The 20,359-nt window shown below is 44.6% G+C and overlaps 2 protein-coding genes across 12 annotated transcripts in view; one reads left to right on the top strand and one right to left on the bottom strand.

The window, feature by feature from the left end:
- The window catches only part of BRF2 (BRF2 general transcription factor IIIB subunit), a 296,389-nt gene that overhangs the window by 2,473 nt on the left and 273,557 nt on the right, over positions 1 to 20,359 (bottom strand). The window contains exons 1-4 of one of the 6 annotated variants that reach the window (XM_083588866.1): positions 4,367 to 5,773; positions 1,286 to 1,448; positions 1,040 to 1,099; positions 38 to 359 (exon numbers count right to left, since the gene is read on the bottom strand). In XM_083588866.1, the coding sequence (XP_083444992.1) occupies positions 38 to 359; positions 1,040 to 1,099; positions 1,286 to 1,439 (536 nt within the window). In that variant the 5' untranslated portion in view covers positions 1,440 to 1,448; positions 4,367 to 5,773. Of the gene's footprint in view, positions 1 to 37; positions 360 to 1,039; positions 1,100 to 1,285; positions 1,449 to 1,537; positions 1,618 to 3,853; positions 4,182 to 4,212; positions 5,774 to 20,359 lie in introns of those variants that run through there. The other 5 variants (XM_083588869.1, XM_083588864.1, XM_083588867.1 and 2 more) reach the window with 5 other exon arrangements.
- OGDH (oxoglutarate dehydrogenase) overlaps positions 10,313 to 20,359 on the top strand; it is a 53,510-nt gene continuing 43,463 nt past the window's right edge. For 4 of the 6 annotated variants that reach the window (XM_083588400.1, XM_083588396.1, XM_083588398.1 and 1 more), the window contains exons 1-2: positions 10,316 to 10,444; positions 17,381 to 17,626. Coding sequence is in view for 4 of the 6 variants with exons in the window: in XM_083588396.1 (XP_083444522.1) it covers positions 17,405 to 17,626 (222 nt within the window). In the remaining 2 variants the exon portion in view is untranslated. Of the gene's footprint in view, positions 10,445 to 17,380; positions 17,627 to 20,359 lie in introns of all 6 variants that reach the window. The other 2 variants (XM_083588399.1, XM_083588401.1) reach the window with 2 other exon arrangements.

Genomic DNA, 20,359 nt, shown 5'->3' with positions numbered 1-20,359 from the left:
AGTATTGTCAAGGAAAGGGCATACCTGTTCAACATACCTGTTGAGGTGGGTTTTCACCATATCCATCAAGCTGAGAGTAGGGACATCCAGTGCCAGTTCCTTCAGGAAGCGTAGATAGGTCTTTGCAAACAACTCCTTGTCTCCATAGAGTAGCAGGCAGACTGTGCCCATGGTCAGGGGCCAGTTGTGCTGGCGGCAGGTCACAAAGACGCAACAGCCCACAAGCATCTCCTTCTTCTCCAAGCTGACTAAACTGAAGCAGGGACGTTTGATTGCCTGCTGGTAATAGGACACGGCTGTATCTTCAAACAGAGAAGGAAGCCGCAGAACTTTGCAGAGATCCCGAACACGTTTGACTCCTGTGGGGGAAAATACCACAGCAGTACTTAAGAAATGTTTCCACATACACATTTATCAGTGACAAATCTAACCGCAGGTAGGTCTTTGCCTGTATGAAGCTGCCCATATACTAAGATAATCTGTGGAGGCTCTGTTTCACATGCTCCCACTTTCAGAGGTTAGATGGGTGGCAATCATGGATAACATATTTTCAATTGTGGTAGCGTAACTGGAGTGTCCAAACCAAGCCTACTTTGGCTTTTTTTTATATATTATGGAGAACTTTTTTAAATGGAAGTCTTTGTGGGCTCTAATTAAGAATGGCTGTTAGTATTGCTGTTAAAACTTCATATTTGATTTTAATTTGGCTTTTAGTTATGTATTGATTTTTATTTTTTGCAGCTGCACACACAATTATAATAACCATTTAATGGTAACGGAAACAGACTGGTCCATGGTTAACCAGTCTGTCAATGATTCAGCTGGGATTTGATCAGGCAATCAAACTGAACTGTGGACTCTATGCACCTCTAAAACTCTAAAATAGGTTGTTTTGATGTTGGTCCCACAGCAAATAGGTAAGACTGTTTTAAAAATGCAAATTTCTCTTTGCTTTTAGAAAGTGGAACAATGCAGCTCTTGTGGATGACAGGCACATTAATTTCCACAAAGCATCAAAAGAGTAATGCAGAATACGTACCTCGCTGTACACAACGGCTCGTTTGCTCATTCTGACCAGTACTCCGTGAATATGTAACTTCTATGAGATAAAAACACAGATATCAGCCAAACTTTGGTCCAAGCTCTCAAACATGCACCCATTTTTAAACTGTTGAATGGTGTAGGGCCTGTCTATATTTGAGAACTGCCTGCAAGTCGTATCTCAAATCCTATGTCTTTGTAAGATACAAAAAGTTTTGAGCTATTTTGATATTCTTAGCCTTACCTTGTAAATGTTCTTCATCAGCATATGTGGTTGTGAGAAGCCCTTCAGTCAGAATGAAGCCACAGTCTGCGCACACCAGCTGGTTCTGAGCATAATGAGAGTCCTCTATAATCTCCAAGGAGCCACAGTCTGGACACTTCTTTTGGCTCGACATCTTAGCAGCCTGAAAGCATAAATCAGGTCCACAGTTGGTCACTGATATTTTGGTATTATTTAATTACTTCCATGTATTACATTTACCGTATATCCCACCTGTCCTTTGAAGAGCTCAAGGTGGTATAATGGTTCTCTCCCCACCCAATTTTTTTTCTAACAACTCTGTGAAATTAGTTGGTTGTATTACTACTACTAAGGGACGCGGGTGGCGCTGTGGGTTAAACCATGGAGCCCAGGACTTGCCGATCAGAAGGTTGGCGGTTCGAATCCCCGCGATGGGGTGAGCTCCCGTTGCTTGGTCCCTGCTCCTGCCAACCTAGCAGTTCGAAAGCACGTCAAAGTGCAAGTAGATAAATAGGTACCGCTCTGGCGGGAAGGTAAACGGCGTTTCCGTGCGCTGCTCTGGTTTGCCAGAAGCGGCTTAGTCATGCTGGCCACATGACCCGGAAGCTGTACACCGGCTCCCTCGGCCAATAAAGTGAGATGAGCACCGCAACCCCAGAGTCAGTCACGACTGGACCTAATGGTCAGGGGTCCCTTTACCTTTATTACTACTACTACTACTACTACTACTATTATTATTAATTGAGTTTATATACCATCCTATACCTAGGGCTTTCAGGGAGGTTCAAAGAATAGTATCAACCTAACCAGTTGGAATTACCCACAGACTTGCTGATTTTTTTATCATTTACTAAGTATTAAAAAGGTAAAGATACCCCTGCCCATATGGGCCAGTCGTGTCCGACTCTAGGGTTGTGCACCCATCTCACTTAAGAGGCCGGGGGCCAGCGCTGTCCGGAGACACTTCCGGGTCACGTGGCCAGCGTGACGAAGCTGCTCTGGCGAGCCAGCACCAGCGCAGCACACGGAAACGCCGTTTACCTTCCTGCTATAAAGCGGTACCTATTTATCTACTTGCACTTAGGGGTGCTTTCGAACTGCTAGGTGGGCAGGAGCTGGGACCGAAAGACGGGAGCTCACCCCGCCGCGGGGATTCGAACCGCCGACCATGCGATCGGCAAGCCCTAGGCACTGAGGTTTTACCCACAGCGCCACCCGCGTCCCTCAATACTAAGTATTAAAGTATATCAAATTCTATTCGAAAACCACAGTCACTGCCGGGATGTTAGAAGACATAATAGGTCACAAAGTATGGAGAAGACAGAAAAACAAAGTCTTTTTATTTCCCTCAAAATCAAGGTGTCTCCTAGCTTGAAGGCCTACCATACTCTCACATTTGAAAAGTATCATCATAAAATCAGTCTGAGGATTCTACAATACAGCTTTACATTTCTGAAAAGAGCTACAAAGACTACCAGAGATTTGTGGGGGCTCTGTCTTCAGTTCTGATATGCAGAATGCAGCTTTGATTAGGAGGGGAAGGAAACGCTCTCAAAGTACTCAGCTCAAATTACATAGGGCCTGATCCTGTCTTGTCATTGGAAACTACTGTATTTAAAGACTACAGTGGTACCTCTGGATGTGAACTGGATCCGTTCCGGAGCCCCGTTCGCATCCTGAAGTGAACGCAACCCGCGTCCGCACGTCGCAATTCTCCGCTTCCGCGCATGACCTCATTTTGAGCGTCTGTGCATACACGAGTGGCGAAACCTGGAGGTAACGAGCTCCGTTACTTCCGGGTCACCGCAGCGCGCAACACGAAAATGCTTAACCTGAAGCCACTTCAACCCGAGGTATGACTGTATTGGTGGGGGTGAGGTGGGGTGTCACAGATTGTCCAAAACTGGAGGGAGCCAGGATGTGGGGCTTGCGGTTTTTCCTCTCGCATTTGAAGCACCACCAGCATTTCTATTAGAGTTTGGTGCTAAGAAAACACCTAGTACCATGAACACTTTTCTGGTGGCCGGGCAAGACTTGCCCCACAGCCATTCGCTAAATAAGTGCTTCGTAATTTTAAAAAAGGGCACAGAGACAAAGTTGTTGTGGAAAGCTCCTCCTTTGTTTTTCCAGAGGCTCCTAAAGGCAAGTGAATAATGCCAGGGCAACCTGGAGTGCGGGGAAGAGATGTGAACTGCTGGCTGGTTAGGGGACACAGAAAAAAAAGGGGGAAACTGACTTGTGTGATTTCGATAATGGTGATGTAAAAATTGGGGTTTGGCTTTTGCTTCCCAACTCCCCATGGGACTCTGAGTCCCCTAAGTCCATGATTGGCCAGAGAAGAATGGATGGAGACAGAATCCAGTGGAAAGCAAGGCAGATATTTATTTTTCTGTTGCAACAGAGTCTCCTCCCCTCCTTCCAAGGAGGGAGAGACCCTCAACAAAAGTGTGCAGGAACCTTTAAAGACTTTTGACATTGCCCAACCCCCTTAGCCGAAGACCACCCCAAAATCGTCATACATATATCATAGGAGGCAGTCTACAGCAGAAACCCTGCCTACCAGGATACCTGATAATGGTCGCCGATTGCATTACCTGGGAAGCCTGGCCATTCTTTCATGATGGTTATTACTTTAGTTCCTGAAGCCAGGTCACAGGCTCACCCTATTCATACACAAATACACCCTTAAGACAGGATTTGCAAGCGAAAAGGCAATGGGGAGGCTTTCCCTATTTGCCTCCCTCACTGCAGATGAGTATTTGAGGTCATTGAGAGTCAAAATGGCTTCAGGATTGCTCTCCCGTACTATTTCAGACACATGGTTTATATATATAGATATGTGTGCATTTATGAATATTTATTCTATATTTGAGACCTTAGAATTCTTATTAACAATGGTGAGGAGGAGGATTGCTGGCGGTGCTCACAGAATCAGCGGTAGCTGGAAGGGGGTTTCTGCCCACGCCACTCGCGGGTTACATGCCCTCCAAAAAAATCCCATATCCCCCCCCAAAAAAACCCGGCCTGGCTCCTAGACAGCCACCCAGGAGCCTCTTTCCCCCTTTACGCGGGCTGGCTTACCTTTTCGCCGCCGCTTTCGCAACACCGGAAAAAGCCGGGGGAGCTTTTTCAAGAGGGCACACACTCCTTCCGGGCAATCCCCATGGCAACGGGGCAATCGGGCCCAGACACGCTCCAACGCTAAGCGGCCTCCGGAAAGAAACAAAGGAGCGCAAGACAAAGGTTCCGCCGGAGCCGCTCAGCTCGAGGGCGTTACAGATGTGGCGAGGCGGAGCATTTGTGTCTGGACTGAGGGGTTGTCAGATCAACGGGAATGAGCTGAAGTTCCAGCCTTTTAAGCTCCTTTTCTCGGAGTTTATTCTTGGAATTTAATAAAAAAGTTAAAAAACAACAATACCAGGAAAGCTGAAGACTTCCTTTTCTATCTTTGTAGTAAATCGTCTATTAGCAGCCTCCCTTTGCCTCATTTTCACCCTATCTTTCCTGATCTTTCCTTTGCATTTTTCATTTAAAATAAGTTCCCCTTGGAATACTTGTAGATTTTTTAGTGGGTGAGACATCAGCTCCTTATGTAATAGGGGGAAATAGTAATATCAACACGTAGGACTGGAGACATACTCTGCAAATCTAGCCATGTTGACTCAGGTTGTAGCCTTAATCTGGATTCAACCAAAATCTACCTTTCTGTGACTTAAATCTAGTCTTGCCCTCTAGGGAAGCAGAGAGCAAGTTTCTGCCCTATTCTTTTAGGGTGTTTCAAGAGTGCTATGTCAAAGTAATGTCATATTCTGGATAGAACAATCAGACAGATCATTTAGCACTTTGATAATAGCTTCAGTGCTGTGCAGTTGTGCATGCTGTGGTTGTGAAACTGGCACCACATTTCCCAGACCTGATAAAATAATCCTAGCAGCAAAATGCTTCCACTTTGGGGGAAATGATGTTTATTAACAGTCAAACAGCTAAAGCCTAAACCATTTGGTAAACCTAAAACATGGGTAAACAACAATTCTTGCAACAGCAAGTGGAACCTGAAAGTTTTACTGTGGGGATGTAATTGCACATCTGTGCTATGGGACCTGTGGCATCTCCAAGAGAAGTATTACAGGACACTCTCTTCCATTCCTAGCCTAACTTGCACAAGCCCTCAACCTTCAGCAACCCTCATAGAAAGGAATGGAGGACTATAGAAACTTACATATGCACACACCATATACAGTTATGAGCCATGCACTGCACACAAGGGAATTTAATGCTACGTTTTTATGAACAAAATATGGATGAGCAAAACTCAAACCAGCAGATGGCGACCTTACTTTACACTTGGTGCTCTCCCTAAAAGTTGTTAATCACATTTCTATAAATTTGTCCATTGAACAAAGGTGTTTACCAGCTTAAAGCTGATTTTTGTTACAGCAGGGGACCCCAAAATTCCAAAATACAGCTGAAGCTCTAAGATGCTGCTACAAACAGCATCTATGAGAGTGCAGCAGTGATGGGCATTCAGAATACAACAAATTCAAAAACGTTCTCATTTAAGCAATGCTTGAAATCTTGGAGGGCAGGGGGACTGAAATATACTCAGAGTCACAAAGTGATTTCATGCTCTTTATTCAGCTCATAGTGGTGAGGAGGAATGAATGAAAGTCCCCTCAAGGTATCTGCTTTATATACATTATTTACACAATGGGCTGCACATGATTGGCTAATTCCGGAATTCTACTGTAAGCCAATCAGGTTGTGGATTCACTTCTATCTGGAGCATGATTGGGTGGTTCCTGCCAACCAATCATACTGCTGCATTGTTCTAGGACCAATCAGACTGCTGCATTCTGAATCCTATTGTTCTAGGACCAATCAGACTGCTGCCTTTTGGATCCTATTGTTCTAGGACCAATCAGACTGCTGCAGTTTGGATCCTATTCAACTCAGTACATAACACCCCTCCCCTCTAAGTTCCAGTCCTGCCCGGGAGGTCGCATTCATAGTCCTCAAGGTACGCCGGCGGCCTACGTGTGCGTTGCGGCTTGGGGTGTTCCCTGGTCCGGGGTTCAGGTTCTGGCTCGTGTTCCAAGGATGCTGGCTGTAATGGGGCTGTATGGTCTGGCGCAACCGGCTCACTCAGTCGTGGTTCTGGTTCCAGTGTCCTTTCGGCCTCACAGGTCCTCTCTGTATTTACTGATTCTGCCTCTCCTGCTTGCCCCTGCTGCTCTATGGGCCTCACTGCCCCACTGTTCCCTTGGGACTCCTCTGACCTGTCCTCCTCCTCCTGGTTTTCTCCCGGGAAACGTCGCCATATCTGGTCGCAGTGGCGGCGCCAGCATTGCCCCCCATCTGTTAGCACCTCGTACGACACGGGGCCAGTGACCCTGGTGACTGTGGCGGGTACCCATGCAGGGCCTGCCCCAAAATTCTTTGCGTACACTGGGTCCTGGGCCTCGAAGGTCCGGGGGTTCCTGCCTTCCCCCACCACTACCTTATCCTGAGCTCTATCGGGGTGAAGGCGGTCCAATCTGATTGCAAGGCGCCGACCCATTAGTAGTTCAGCGGGGCTCCGGCCAGTCGTTGAGCTGGGGGTGCTGTGCTGTGCTAGAAGGAATGTGGCAAGGCGGTACTCCCAATCCCCTTGCGTCATGCGGCGAAGGGTGTCCTTGGTGGTCCGCACCATGCGTTCCGCTTGGCCATTGGTGGCAGGGTGCAATGGCGCCGAACGGATGTGGCAGATGGCGTTCTGCGCTGTGAAGGTTTGGAATTCTCCTGACGTAAATGCAGTCCCGTTGTCTGAGACGAGAGTGTCAGGGAGCCCGTGGGTTGCAAACAGCCTGCATAGTACCCGGATGGCTGCGGACGTAGAAGTGGACGGTATCAGTGCGACTTCCAGCCATTTGGTGTAGGAGTCCACCACTATGAAGAATGTTTTCCCCTGAAAGGGGCCAGCGAAGTCCACATGCAGGCGTGACCATGGTGCTCGGGCGGACTCCCAGGACTGGACTGGGGCCCTTGGGGGATCTGGGCGGGATTCTTGGCAGGCCTGGCAGTGTTTGACCCAGGCCTCTATCTCTCCGTCGATCCCCGGCCACCACACATAACTCCTGGCAAGGGCCTTCATTCTTACTACCCCTGGGTGTGTCTCGTGTAGGGCTGTGAGGACCCTTTTGCGGAGGGGCTGGGGAACAACGACCCTGCTTCCCCATAACAGGCACCCCTTGTGGGCCGACAGTTCATGTTTGCGGGTTGTGTAGCCGGCGAATTCTGGCCCGGGGCTGCTGCTGGGCCATCCCCTCCACACCCAGTCCAGGACCTGGGAGACGACCCTATCTTTCTTGGAATGGTGTGCAACTTCTTGTGCCTGAATGGGGCGCTCGGGAAGCAGCTCCAGACCCAGGATCTGCTATTGTTCTAGGACCAATCAGACTGCTGCAGTCTGGATCCTATTCAACCGAGTACATAACAGGGACATACTCTGCAGATCTAGCCACGTTGACACAGGTTGTAGCCTTATATAAAAATAATGAAAATCATAACTAGTACAGAATCCTCATGAAAATAACTGGCTCATCAAGAAGAAATCAAACCCAGAACAGCAGCCACCTAAGTCTGGAGAAAGAAAGGGGGGGGGATAAATCCTGTGGCAACTTAAGAGAAACCCGCTTACTGCGGCCTGAGCATTAGTTTTGTTGTAAATGATTGTGGCTCTTGCCAAAATAAGCCAGCTAGCCATTCCAATCCAAATAACTTTATTGTACTAGCCATTGGCCATGACAAATCTGAATTAAAAGCAAATCCACGAAATGGGATGCTGCTGCGCCGTAAAAATAATAGTCTCTATTTAGATCTCTGCGTATCCCTCACAGTTCACTGCTATATCGTGTCTGATCTTTTTGGCCGCGGGGGGGTGGGGGGCGGTCCAAAGTCGCTTTGGCACAATGGGGCGAGACCGCCTTGCCCGGGACTCGGAGCAAACAAGGCCAGGCAGGTTGCTGTGCAAGGCGGGGAGTTCTGTTTGCCCACGAAACCAGTTGTTGTTGCAGCAGCGGCCGCACCCCTTTCCCAAGTCCGCCGCGTGCCAACAAGAGGCTGCAACTGGAGCCCACGCTCGCGGGATAAAGTCACGTGAGGACGCGGCGGGCAGGACAAGGTGAGCAGCCCGGGCAGGCGCGTCACTCTTACGGAATGGGCGGGCCGAGGCGCGACCTAGGCCGACGGTTCTTTTGTGCACAGCCCAGACGTCGGGGCTCTTTTTGCAGTCTGGGCTAGCAGAGCGGCGACCAGGTCACAGCTATTCCTTAAGCTTACTGACTCCTTAGGAGACGTGCATGGATGGCATTGAACTGCAAGGCTGCAGCCCTATAGCCTGGTGCTCCCGATTCGAAAAACCCAGCCTGGCTGCCAGGGAACTGGGTGCCTTTGAGCGGTCGCTACCTCTCAGCCCAGCCTACCTCGCAAGGTTGTCGTGAAGACAACATGAGACGCTGTGCAATGCTACCCTTGAACTCTCTGGAGGAAAAGTGGCATGCAAATATAGTGTGATAAAACAATATATGCACATTTTCCTGAAAGCAATCTTTATGTCTGGACGCTGTGGGTCTTTAAGGCGATACTGGCAAACCCTTGGTGGTTACAGGAATTTGGCATTATAAATTAGGACCTTGAACCTGCCCAGGTAGCATATGGGCAGCCATTGCAAACTTTTGAGCATCAGTCATGTGTGGGCAATAATCTGTTTCGCATCAACAATATAACCACTAACGCTGACACCAAACTCTACTTAAAGTAAAATAGAAACATCGCCACCCAATTCCACCCCCATCCATCTTTCCCCCCCCCCACCCCTTTCCCCCTTTTCTTCCTAATGTCTCAACAAAATGAAACTGATTTGTAAAAATGTTACATGGAAAAAATACGAGAGAGAGACATTGCACATACTTCTGTAAATCAAGAAAATCTTTAATAAAAATACAGTACGTTTAAAAAATAATAGTAAACAATATAGCCGCTGCGTTTTGCAGCAGCCAAGTCTCACGCCCCCAGTATCCTTCTCGACGCGATGCAGATCCTGCAGTAGGGGCTGATTCCAAGAGAGATCTCCTGAGATCGTTTGCAGAAAGCAAGCACCATTTAACACAGCAGGAGTTACACCTGAGCGCGCTGCAGTACCGTAAATGAGGGTTCAGGAATCCCTCAAAGTTGTTTCTACCTCTACAACTGCGGATATGGCGGGGAGCAGAGAAAGGAAGGAGGGGCTTTTAGTTTCCCCTCATGTGATCAATCGGAGGGAGCTGGTTGGCTCCACCGAGAAGAAAAAAGGGTAGACTTATCCATAGCATTTCCGGGCTGTCATTGGAATCCATGCTTTAATCTTTCTCCTGGGCAGAATTTAAGAGCTGCCCGTCGAGAAATGTATTATTACGTGTGCTTTTAGGTTCTTTCATGGGTTGCTTGTGATACTTGGTTTTAGTGCTTCTATAAAGCGGCTTTACATGGTCACTTCTGAAAGGAGGAACGAATAAAGATTTAAATAATCGTAATAATAATACTGAATCCAGATTCCCAGAAAGTGTAGTTTTGGATTGCAGCACTAATTAAGTAATTAAGTAACTAATTAAGTAATTAAGTAACTAATTAAGTAATTAACTACACTTTCTGGGAGCCCCACTGGATGCAGTACTACTACTAATAATAATAGTGGTTAATTTAAATAATTATTAGTAAAATACTGACTGATTTTAATTGATTAATTAATCAGATCCCACCCTTTGCGCAAGTCATAGGACAGCTTACACAAATACAATGCCGTGCATAACATCCGAAACCAGACCAGGGGCAGGGAATTTAGGGCGTTCAAGATACTGTTCCTACCCCTACCCGCCCCTACCCCCAAAAAATCAGCCCCATCCCCGGGCCCGTGGTCCGGGGGTGGTGATCTGAACCTGGAGAGTTACAGGAGTGACGGGCTCAGAAACTCAGCGCTTCGGTGCAGCTCTGCACGTTTCGTCTCTCCGAGGCCGTGCCGGCGTTGCGCGGTGACGCAGCCCGGGTGACGCGCGCGGCGGACGGCAGGGGTGGGGCCAGCGACTGGCGCTGTCAAGCGCAGCTCAGAGCCCGTGAGGCGGGGGAAGAACGTCGAGGCGCTGGCAGGTAACGGCCTGAGAGAGAGGCGAGGGGCGAGGGCGGGGGCTCCGGCGGGCCTGAGGCGGCGCGGCCTTGGTTTCTGAGGGGAGTTGGGGGCGGCGAGGCTAAGTGAGGAGGGCCGCCGCCGCCGCCGCCTTTCCTGGCCTTCGGAGCGGGGAGCGAAGTGTCCTTGGCGCGACGCTGTTCGGAATGGGGTGACCGACCGTGGTCGCGCGGGGGGTGGGGAGAGAGAGAGAAGGGGGTGACGGGAAGAGCGCGAGCGCCCCCTCCCCCCTCAAGCCCACGTGGGAGCTGGAGCGCGCGCCAAGCCGGGACTCCCCTGAGTTCTCTCTGGGAGGCTGAGAGAGAGAGGGAGAGGGAGGCTCGGGCGGCTGCCGGCTTCTCCCGACTTGCCTCGTTTCTTGTCTTAGCCGGGCGCGCTGCTTAGAGGGCGTGGAGAGGATATGGGGGTGCCTGGTTGCCTCGCCTCTGGGCTTACGGCCCTCTTCAAACCCCGGACAATGAAGCCAAGGGCTATTACGTCTGCATTAGAGGGCGGGGGTGGGAAACAACGACGGGTGGTTTTGGGGGGGTTTTGGGTGCTTCAAGCCTTTTTTGTTGTTTTTTTTTGAAAGCTACCCTTAGAAAAAAATGATTTTCTTAAAAAGAAAAGAAAAAAAGGTACTTTGGATTACTAAAGGTTTTCTTTTTTCAGCACACTCCTGTGCATGCCTGCTTTAGTCCCACTGTCGAAACAAAATAAAAAAAAAATCCCTTCCAGTAGCACCTTAGAGACCAACTAAGTTTGTTATTGGTATGAGCTTTCGTGTGCATGCACACTTCTTCAGTAAGTCCCACTGTGTTCTCGCTGTACGACCTGTTTCCAGGCGGGCGTGCACAGGGTTGTAGACTTGTTCAGTCACCAACCCCACCCCATCCCCAAACCGCCTCCTGAAATGTGATTTGTAGCATGGTTAGGCAAGGGTAATGAACATGGTGATACAGGTTTTTTTCCCCCCCAGCACATCCATCCTCTGGTCCATTCTGTAGCTGGGGTGCCAACTGACAAACAGGCCTCTTTTGTAACTACCCTTTGTTGGAGGTGGCATTTGGAGAAGGTCATTGGCAAATTACCGGTACCTTATCATGAAGGCAGGCAGGCTGGTATGGGAGCAGGCATGAAGTGCTTGGGTTCCAAACTGTTTTAGGGTTTTAAAAGTGAGCACCAGCCTTTTAAATGGGGCTTGGAAGTGAATAGGTCGTCATTGATTATTATTTTTCATTTTCAGCTGTTATGCTTTTTGCCTAATAAGTTTAATGCCTAAGTACAGATTTGAACTGGCTTTCCCCAGTTTCATGCTCACAAACCACTATAAGTCTGGGAACTCTACATTTGACTTCTTCCTCTGAGCTTAGAGGGGCCCAGTACCCAGAGATATGGAGAAGGAAGTTGTCACATAATGCACTTTCCCATCATAGCTATGATCAGCTGAGATGTCCTGTGTTGTTTTAGGTGTTGCTATCATGAGATGAGGGCCTTCTTTTAACATTCAGAAATAATTCAGTCTGAGGAGTCAGCCACCTTCTGCATCTGTGGTCAAAATTTTAATAGAGTTCTGTATGTAAAATCTATGTCAGAAGAAATCTGTTGACCTGGCATTTTCCATCCTGATTCGGTTGATTAAAAGATGGTTCATGAAGCATTGTAAGCAATGTACAATGTGATCTTGAATTTGGAGCCTTTTTTAGGTGCTGCTGTAAACTTTTCTGTCAGTTCTGTGACAGTTTTCAGTTAGTTCTTAGATAGTCAAAACTAGGGATTTCTCTCTCATACAAACTGTACTTCCAACTTTGGGCTGAAGTATTTTTTCCTGCTCTCATAACAGCCTGTTGTTGGTGTATATTTGGCCTCTGCCGTTGACACATATCTGCTTCTGGTTACGTGACCAACTATCACATTTTTAAAACATTCAGGCCTCTCAGGAATGCTTCCAGCTAATACATTACACTGGATCAGTGGTTGAGGTGGTTATCATATAATAATCCTACAAGGAGTTGCAAATTCCTCCTCTCTTCCCCCCCCCCCCCCATTTCCAGGGTGAAGAAAAGCTGAGCCCTCATCTTCGCTCAAAAGCAGATCTGTGGAAGGAAGGAATTTGGGCATAGAGTTTTCTGAAAAGTTTCACTGAGCTGATAGTAGAGGGTTGCATTTGTTCCTGCGGCCAGCCTCCATGAAATTTATAACTTTTTAAGTTAACACATTTCAGTAAGAGGGACTTGTGACTTCTTTGTTCAGATGCAGAGCTTTGAAAGAAATCCTAACAAATATATTTCTGCAGGGACACAGAATTTGTTATAAAACAGATATAATGGGAGATATAATAGCGGAAGAGCATTATTCTTTCACCATAATTTGTTATCCATATAAGAGACATGTCCTGCTGGACATGAATGAGGACTAGATTGCTGCAAAATGACTTGGGTAATAAAACCTAAGTGAGTGAAGTAAAACTGAAGCACCAGATTCTCTTTCTGTAAGAGTACATTTACATGCCAAGCATAATTGCTGTACATACACTAGTGTTTCTTGCAGCAAACATTGAAATAATGTGTCCTCGAACACCTGTGTACATCCGTTGGGAAACGTGCCTATTTGAGGGGTCTCAGGAACATGTACTGTGCGTTCTTTATATTTGCTGCAGGAATCTGCAGTTCACAGTAGTTATCTTTACCATTTAAAGTGTGGAGGTACACTAGCCTTTTTGATTCTCTTATCTGTGAATTGACTATACAAGAGATGACTACTCACTGAACTTTTACACTTTGTTTTTAAAAGGTAGGCTGCCACTCCTTTGTTGGCTCATTGGCACATTCTTGATACTTCAACACCATCTTTAGAATAAATATTCTAAATAATGTATCATAGCACCAACCTCTTGCTTAACCAGTGGCTGTTATTTTACTTAACCAATCACTAAACAAAGTTTGGCTTGTTTAGTGGTTGGTTGTTTATTCAAATATTCCCAGATAACTCGCATTGATGGCTTCTAGAAGCTGCAAGAATATAGCTTTAAAATGTCAGTATAACTATTACATACATTACAATCTTCAGACTTCTTTTTAGGGGGGTAAACTAGATTGAGTTTTTTCAGCCATGATACGGAAGAAAAGTATATTCCTGGCTAAATATCCACATGAAGATCCTCCCCACCTTTGTGAAGCTAGTTGGGGCTACTTTGCTCTGGGTTGGGATGTTTCTCCAGCCAACTTCACAAAAGCTGTGGTAGGTGGAGGGGGGCTCTTCATAAGGTCACCCATATCAACATATCAGGAAATTAGAAATTGTCCTAGAGGCCTTTGTAAAGACAAAGAGAGAAATGGGTGCCCAAGTGTTTTTCAGCTTGTGCTGGACAGTTGAAGCCAAGTTGTAAGGCAGGAAAACTCCTGTTGTTCAAGAGCACACAAAATAAGTTAGCTGTTCCTGGCTTAGATGAATTTCATCATTCTAAATAGCTTAGCCAGGAAAAGCGCATCTCAGTTATTACCAGATTATGGAAATATGGGTTTAAATCATGAATTTAAATTATTATTTTGTTTGTAAGTACACACACCCTCTTTAAAAACAAAGGCTTCAGTTTTGTAAGTCATAATTATCAGAATACGTATGCTTGCTAAGTGGGGTGCAAGAACAAAAGAGATTGTCTTGCAACTAATAAAAGTGATTACTTTAAAAAAAACCCTTTTATCAAATAGCTTGTGTGTGTTACGCACTTACCATATCTATTGGAAGCAAGGAGCAGCTGAGCAAAATAATTATTTAGCTTCATCTATATGTTTAAGGGCACCAAATAGGTCATGTACTTATAGCAGGATCCAAAGACTCATAAACCTAATTCTGTAATGGCAAGGGATTTTAAGTGCTTTATTTTTCATAGAAAAGCAGGGGAGTTTTTTTGTTTGTTTGTTTTTAAAGTACTGATATTTGTGCAGCATTTAAAAATTGGGGACGTTAGCTCAATTTTTTCTGCTTGGTTGATCATTGATTCAATTTATGAGATATAGACAAGAACTGATTGATGTGTGTCCAAAAGATGTATGATCGGCACCGAACCCGGAAGTGACCTGAAAACGTCACTGAACACTTCACAAAAAGGGCAGGGTGTGCTGCATTTATATACGCTCCACTGGGGGGCAGGGGGCAGGAATGGATACCCCACGTGAAATGGTTATCAACCGTAAATGTAAGTTCTTTAAAGTCGATCTGAATTTAATACAATGTGACTTACATTTTAAGTTCCACTTAAAATTTTTAAAAAAACTTCTATCGACCCTGACACAGTTGAATACCATAAGTGTACCATAACTAGAAACAACAGAAACATCTTCAAATCAGGAAGTCATTATTAGTGATATTCTACCCTAATTAATGCATACAACTCTGAAAGTTGCAGAAGTATCATATATGGAAAATATTTAGTTGAATAAGGAGGACAGAATGATCATGGGTCAATCTGTGACAAAGTTTACTGAACTGCTGGATGGCTGAATTGACTTTATGCAACTTGTTAGCATATCTTATGCTGCTGAAAAGTTCTAGCTCTTTGACTTTGTGCTGCCCTTCCTCACTCTATAAAAAGAACTTGTTCTTGCCATGCACTGCTGACACATCTTGTTCCAGCACTGTGTAAAGTGACCAAGTATCATTGTTCTAAAACTGCTTTGAGGTTGCCTCTGTTGCTTTACGAGCAGTATATAAATTTTATTGAATAAATAGATAAATAGTACACTGAATGAGATTGTGACACTTGTTATTGGTGTTATTTAACCAATATCAAAAGGAAGCCACACATTCTTACTCTGAAGGAAGTACTCTGGTAGTCCTTCATTTCTTTATCCATGCAGTTTCTTCCACTTCTTCCACACCTTCCTCAATCCTTTAATCCTAAAATTTAACCCAATTTTCAAACCCCTTTCCTAAGATTCCACTGTCACAGACTGAGATCCTAAGTGTACAGTTTGTCTAAACTAAGCAATGATTTGTGAGTATAATTACTTTGGGTGAATTATACAGCCACAATTGGCTTTAAAGGATGAGGTGAACACTATGCTAGTAAAACTTGTGTTTGATAACTAGGAATGGAGTAATACCTCCAATAAGAATTTATGTAACTGAACCTCTTTCTTGTAAATCTTATAGTAGCAGGGTATTGTTCAATGTTTTGCATTTCCCGTCTTAAAACTGGTATGAAATCATTTACAGCATCAGAATCTATACTATAGTTATCTTCGTAAAATGTTTCCCTTTCTGTTTCCTGTTCAAGCAGGGTTACTGAATAAAATAGTTTTCATTATTACATTAATTAAATTGTTTTGTATTTTGTTACCCTAAAGATGTTACATGAATACTGTGCTGTAGATGCCATTAGTAATAATCTACTTTCAGGCTGGCAGAGAGCTATTCTTAAGGAGCAAATCTTCAAAACTAATCTGGGTCCAGCGTGGGTTGCTTTGCTACTTTCCACCTTTTAGAAAACAAAGCTGTTCAAAATGCAGGTCTTGTCAGTAGAATAGTGAAGATTTTAAAGGAGTAATTAGTTAAATACAATATTGGCTACTTTGCTCTTCCTCATTGCTCAGCATTATTTGATTCAAAGAGCATTCTACTGCACTTGGTTTCCTGTCCTAGAGATTGGATCTTCCAAAGTTCGACATTGTGATGACCTTGCTGATAGTAAGCAGAGAACTGTGGAATGCATTCTGAGGGGTAGTATGGTGTTTTTACAATAACTACATCCATAGTGCCTTTGCAGGAAAAACTTGGGCTGATAACATAGAAACAGTATTCGAAACTCCCACTGTTCTCAGGCGAATTTTATAACGGAATTTCATTAGCGCGAGCAATTTCTGAGCTCTGGGCGCAGTACTGCGTTGAAGATTTCAGATTAAAACTGCAGAGTGGAAGGAGAGAAGGACCTTTTCTGCCTCCCCACTTCCAGCTACTCTCTGAAGACTGCAGAAGAGACACTCTTAAGAATATCTGAGGGTGGGGGGTGGGCAGGGGAAGGACTAGACCATGTGAAAAATGAACATGAATTTTAGCTGCAGTTTATTTTATAAAAAAGCACACCTAAACATTCTGTTGTTGCGCCCATAACCTAGGTTTAAGGTGCCGTTTAGCTCCTAGCTTTTATATCTCAGTTTCTAACACTGTGTGGAAAATGTTGGGACAGGAGAGAACTGCAGGCTGTGGAAACTAAATGCCAGTAACTTTGATACACATATGCCAAGTTCAGTGCCTAGCATCTTCAGTTAAACAATGGCAGGGCTGTGAAAGAGTTCTGCCCCAAATCTAGGAAAGCTGATGTCAGTGAGACTGGACAGTATTGAACTTGCGAGATCAATACATCTGATCTAGTATAAAGCAGCTTCTTATTCTCTGGGAAGCACAGGGTGGGCCAGTGTTGGAAGTAATATGCTGAACTAAATAGTTTCTTGATCTGATCCCGCAGGACTTCTTTTCTGGCTGAGTAGATTCTATATTTTCCGGAGTTCATTTTAGAAGTTTTCTTTCTCACGGTCATTCACTGTGATAATGCTTGACTTATTGGCTTTGTCACTGAGCAGTATTGTTGATCAATTTCAACAATTTATCCCTTTATCTGGAATTTAAATTGTCTAAAGTGTTCCTGTGTCACTGATCACAATACAACAAAGACTAAAGCACCTTAAAACAGTGTACTAAACTGTGCAAGGGATTGTACCTTTCATTCCTTTTCACCAGCAGCAAGTTTTAGCTTGTCCTAATTTGCTACTGATGTACTAAGTGAGCATCAAGGTATTAACTTTGCTATGGAGCTTTAGTATAGATATTGCAACAGATAAACTTGATTAATCAGATGAATGATTATCTTTTCAACCTGTGCATTTTTTATGACTGAATCATTATTTCTTCTTTCCCAACAGGAGCCCATCTGCTTCATAACAAAAATGTTTCACTTAAGGACTTGTGCTACTAAACTGAGGCCTCTGACAGCCTCACAGACTGTTAAGACAATTTCTCAGAACAAGCCAGCAGCGCCAAGGACGTTTCAACAAATCAGGTGCTACAGTGCACCTGTTGCTGCTGAGCCATTTTTGAGTGGGACTAGTTCAAACTATGTGGAGGAAATGTACTATGCTTGGTTGGAAAATCCCAAAAGTGTACATAAGGTAAGGAGCAGCCTCCCTAGAATAAAGCCTATTCTTCTACACTTTGGTTCTCATGTCTTCAGGTAAGTGCATTTTGTCAGAGTGAGCTCCAACTTGACAACTTGAAGAAGAACCTGGAAACCTTCTGAATCCAGTCAGTTTCAGTTGTGCAAAAATTAAAATGGCTCGGCTGACAAAGAATAGCACTGAGAGAATCAACATCGGAATGAATTTGGAAAGTTTATGACCTCCTTCCCCCTGAGGAATCTTCTTGGCTTTGGCATGGATATAAAGAAGGATGAACCCCTCTTCTTGGATGTCCACTGAGGAATTGCTGAGCTGCTGTTGATGTTCCTTTTTGAAGTAATTGAGACAGGTCTCCTTTTGTATAGGAACAGTTCTCTTTATAGTGTAAACAACAACCACATTCACGTGTCTGTCATTTTAAGCCATGGATTTAACGTGTGTGTGTTTATTTTAAACTTGGTCATACTGCATGAATAGTGACTTATATTGCTAGCTGTTTATCACATTTGAGAAACAGCTTTAATTATGGCTTCATTGTTTTCTGTTAAGATAAAGCTACACATGACTCCTAATTTGTTCTACTACAAGTTCAGGTACACCCATTATCTGAATGTCATGCTCCCAAGCCCTCTTAAGTAAGACTTCATGTTTTGGACTAGCTACATGTATACAGAAGAGTGAAAAGTACTTTGATCATAGTACATACCCAGTAGAAATTAATGCATGCCAATAATGGAATGGGAGGTATTAAATAGTTTCTAGAATCTGATGCAGAATCTGCTATCACATACCTTTTTCTGTCCATGCTGTGGAGAGCAACTGACAGCATAGAATGTTTTTTTAAAAATAATTACCCAGAGAAGACACACATGCTAGCCTGTTGTCTCAGTGTACTTAAATATTGATATGTTTGAGAAAGCATCTGACTTCATTTCCGCAAATTTATATTATGCTGAACCATCAATGAACATTCATTCCCTCTTTGCAGTGAACACCAGTGAACTGGTATAAATAATCCATGACATGCAGCTTTAAAGTGTGGCAGTGTTCATGGTTTCATGTAAACATATTTCGCTTCCACATCTGCCTTCAGGTGGGGAACCAGCTTGGTGCCCTTTTTCTGTCAATGGTGTGCAAATAATTTGTTAGCTATTCATCAGTAGCCCCATGTGACGCAAGTGATATAGTATGAGACTGAAACAAGGAAACAAATGCTAAATTACTTGACGTGTGTAGTTGCAACTGGACTGTTTGACCTTGCTCTCTGCTATTTGCAGTTGGCTGTTCTGTGCTTAGTGCAATGGCGCAGCATGGGGGAGTGCCAGAGGAGCCATGGCCCTGGGCATGGATTTTTGAGGGTGCACGTAGCAAATGCCGGCAGCGTGTCCCAGCCTGGTGCTCCGCTCCCAACGTTGGAGGAACCAATGCTCATGGAGAGGAGCTGTCGCTCGGAGCTGGTGTCACGGCGGTGGGCTCCGTTTGTGCTCTGCCCCTTGGCACGCCCATGTACGCGCACACACGTCCCCAGTGGCGTGGAGACACACTCCACCACTGGCTTAGTGTTACCAGCACTTTTTAGTTTGCATTATGGGTTGGTTTTAAAAATTGTATGTTCTGTTTCCACATTAGATGGTAGTATTAGATTATAAAAAGCTAAGCACCCTCTGTGTAAGACAGACAGAACATTCTTCTGTTAACTAGTTTGTCAATAGAGACTTGCTTGGTAGCCTTTGGTAAAAATATCCTCTAGAGGTTAGCTTTCTTAACCTCTTACACAGATGTCTTATTTGCTCTTTTTCTATTAAAGCATAAATATACCAGATATATCCTACTATATGGATATCTAGGCAAGTATAAGCTATAATAAGCTCATTAGATTTATCTATCAGGGCATGGCAGTGAGGTGATTTACTAATATTTATGGTAACTTGCTTTCTGGATTCCCTAAATACCAAAGAAGGTCAATCGCAAGTCTGAGATTCATAGCTAAACCTGTTTCTGAAGCTGTGTAATCCTTATCTCTACTGGAACTGGTTTCTTTCATGAGTTTGGAAGAAATGCACTTCTGAGGCCCATCTGCTGAACATACCCATAGGAAAGAACCTTTCTACTGCAGGGTTGTACACATTGCAGCATAATGACATTGTATTGGTGTGTGCCCTGACCTTTGAGCTGCTATGAGTTCACCGCTCAATATGCTTTCAACACCTAGGAATTCTAAACTTTTATCGGGGAAAGTAGTTCATGTCTCTTGAGATAACATGTAATGAAATCCAGTTGCCTGTCTGAAGGTCAAAGAGTGCTTGCATACAGAACCGGAACTGCTGGCTTATTGTAGAACTAGCTATGACAGGACAGTTGCCAAGGCAATGGCACAGTATAATCTGGGTTCGCATAAGGCCAGATTGGAGGTAGCTCAAGAACAAGTACTAGAACAACTTAAATGGTGTATGGGATACAGAGAGCTAGAAAGTAGTTCAGAGCAAGGCAAAACACAACTATAATTAGTCTAATAGTTTCACAGCTGAGCTCCTTTTCAACTAATCCATACTGCATTGCAGCCACTGGTAATAGAATCCTGGTAAGCTAAACTAATTTAAACCACAACAACAAGTTACTATTGCTGCAGGAAACTAGTACAGAACTATTTTGAATGTGAAAGTAATACAGGTGTCTTAAACACCCTTGTGTCCATGTCTGGAAAATATATATGTGCACTTTTATGCA

Source organism: Podarcis filfolensis (genome assembly GCF_964270895.1).
Source record: "Podarcis filfolensis genome assembly, chromosome: 15".
Classification (NCBI taxonomy): Eukaryota; Metazoa; Chordata; class Lepidosauria; order Squamata; family Lacertidae; genus Podarcis; species Podarcis filfolensis.
The sequence above is the reverse complement of the archived record's forward strand: the minus strand, read 5'-3'. Positions and strand labels throughout refer to the sequence as shown.